At 39.2% G+C, this 2,500-nt stretch overlaps 2 protein-coding genes across 2 annotated transcripts in view; one reads left to right on the top strand and one right to left on the bottom strand.

Moving 5' to 3' along the window:
* LOC138010532 (uncharacterized) overlaps window positions 1-2,500 on the bottom strand; it is a 126,010-nt gene that overhangs the window by 20,488 nt on the left and 103,022 nt on the right. The gene's annotated exons all lie outside the window — the stretch shown is intronic.
* The window catches only part of LOC138011271 (uncharacterized), a 5,121-nt gene continuing 4,551 nt past the window's right edge, over window positions 1,931-2,500 (top strand). The window contains exon 1 of the mRNA XM_068858224.1: window positions 1,931-2,443. Coding sequence (XP_068714325.1) covers window positions 1,965-2,443 — 479 coding nt within the window. The 5' untranslated portion in view covers window positions 1,931-1,964. The remainder of the gene's footprint in view (window positions 2,444-2,500) is intronic.

Here is a 2,500-nt window from a genome sequence, read left to right on the forward strand (position 1 = left end):
CAGAACGAGATTAAAAACGCCGTCGCTACCCAAGGTATTAGAGAGCTAATTCACTACTTGCACAATCCCATAATGCACCTCTGTTTCCCCCTTAAAACGTTTGCATAACCATTGTTTGCAATTTCTCCTGAGACATTTTCAAGAGAAGTCGAACACAATGTCTATGCAGATTTTTTTTGGGGGGGGGGGGGTAAAAGAGGTGTATTATGGGATTTATGCAAGTAGTGAATAGAGAGTATTAAGGGAAAACAGTTTCAACTCATCATGAACATTTGATTCAGCAAAAGTCATGGAAGGCCTTGTATTCAGTCCCAGGCTGTAGCCGCCTTTTTTACTAAAGATAAGGACATCATGGATCATTGAGAAACCGATTAGTGCGCACGCTCATACCCAACTATGTTTAAAGAGGGAGGCAAACTGCTTTAACTTTACAAAAGAAATGTTGAATGGTTGTTGAAACAGAGTTTAAATGTTTTTAAACACCTTAAACATCGATTTAACATGTTTCAAAACGGTTGAGGGGGGGGGGGGGGGGAAGTTTTCACGTTATGTAATCGCTGCTATGTCACAGGGTGAACGAAAACAAAATAGGGACTTTAAGAACGACGACGGCTACAGCAACGACAACGCCAACAAGCAGTAATATTATTGGTTAAAAGAACAAAAATGATCGTGCTGCACGCATTTTTGTACATTTCTCTCCCATACTCTTCAAAACTACAACGTGAAATGACCTAATTTAAGATTATTGACGACATCGTGGACAAACTACAGTGAACCTTTCAGTCTCACTCTTTACTTCAAATCCGTCCGTACCAATCCAGTTATAGGACACTTCGCCCATATTGAATAATATGAACAAGATGAAATAATCATGAAATAGTTAGAATAGCTCAAACTTATACTTTGAAGCGACGTTTTCGTCGTCGTAGCCGTCTTGGTTTCTTAAACACCCTAATATCTTTCATTCACCTGTTCACTCCTTTTGTTCGTCAACCAGCAATCATACATTGCAGCATTGTTGTCTGAGTGTGTTTCTAGAGATTGTTTGCAAACCCCCTGTTGTAAGAAGAGAAAGATACGTTGGTGTATGCTCTCGTTTTCGGATGGTGAAAAGAACACAATTTGTTTTATAGAGAACGGTAAAAGTCTGAAGATAAGTTAAACGTACTGCCTGTATTACGATTATTCACATACACACTAATTCAATAACATTTTCCTTTGTGTCGTAGTTTCTTAACAGGCCATTTCTGAGTTCGTGTTTGCCACCTCTTCAAAGCGAAAAGTTTTTCTCATGAAAATTAGTTTTCATTCATTTGTATAGTAGAACTAATTACCATCACAAAAGCGTTGGACTTGGACTCGCTTTGAAGAGGAGACAGACTTGAACTCGGAATAGCCTATTGGACTCCTTTTTTTTAAAAGAGAGCTCCAACTCAATTTAAAAAAAAAATTGACGCAAGTAAATAATGTGTAGAACAGGAGTCCATTGCCAACGAATAAGAATCTGGTATCAAGTTTGTTTGCATCAACGACAGAAAAGTGTATTTTTTAAAACCAAGCTTTGTGGGAAAATAAACAATAGACCAAATATTGCGCCCAATTCGAATCTCCCAGGGTTAAGACTTTTTGAGTATTCTATTTGCATCATATGTAGCATTCACATTTAAATGACATGGAAATACCTGGAACAAAACATTTTATTCCCAAAGGGTTTGAATTGGGAACAACATTCAGTTAGCCGAATTGGTTTGTTGTTTATTATCCCGCAAAACTTTGTTTAAAAATATACACTTTTCTGACGCTGAGGACTCGGCCAATGTGGGTAAATCTTACTCTTAGGTCTTGGTTTAGAATAAATACTCGAAGGGAGCCTTATGAATTTGTGCCCATGTCTCAAAGTAAATTATCTTGATCTAATAGACGAAACCAAACAGAGAATTTTCGAAGCTTGGAAGCGTGATATGGAACGGCTACAGAGGCTGGCTGAGTCAACGCGGCCATCACCGAAGAATCCTAAAATTTGGCAAGTCTACGGCAGCTGTAAGTACTTTTTTAAGCAATTACGCTTTCCTCCCACAAGCAGCATGAGATTTGCCGGGCCTATTTCGGACATTCTTGGAATTGTCGTTAGCAGTATTGGGCTGTACGATGCAATTCAGAAGAAGAATACACTGGGAATTGTAAACAGTGTTCTCGGCATTGTTGGAGGTGTCGTGGCGTTGAGTTTATTCACTGCTGCCGTTACAACCGGTATTAAGGTCTTTGCAACCATCGGTGGACTAGCCGGAGCAGCATTTTTCGTTGTGCCTCTTCTCATTAAAATGTTTTGGCCGAGAAGTTTAGCTATTGAGACGGCAAACAAGTTGACAGAAATCTCCCAGAAGGACTTGCAAGGAAATCTTCACCAGTTGAGTAGGCTTTCAGAGTCTGGATCACGCAGGTGAGCCGGGATCGATTTTTTCCTCATTTAAAAGTAATAATTCCAACTTAATCATAA

The sequence above is a fragment of the Montipora foliosa genome, chromosome 7 (genome assembly GCF_036669935.1).
Source record: "Montipora foliosa isolate CH-2021 chromosome 7, ASM3666993v2, whole genome shotgun sequence".
Lineage (NCBI taxonomy): Eukaryota > Metazoa > Cnidaria > Anthozoa > Scleractinia > Acroporidae > Montipora > Montipora foliosa.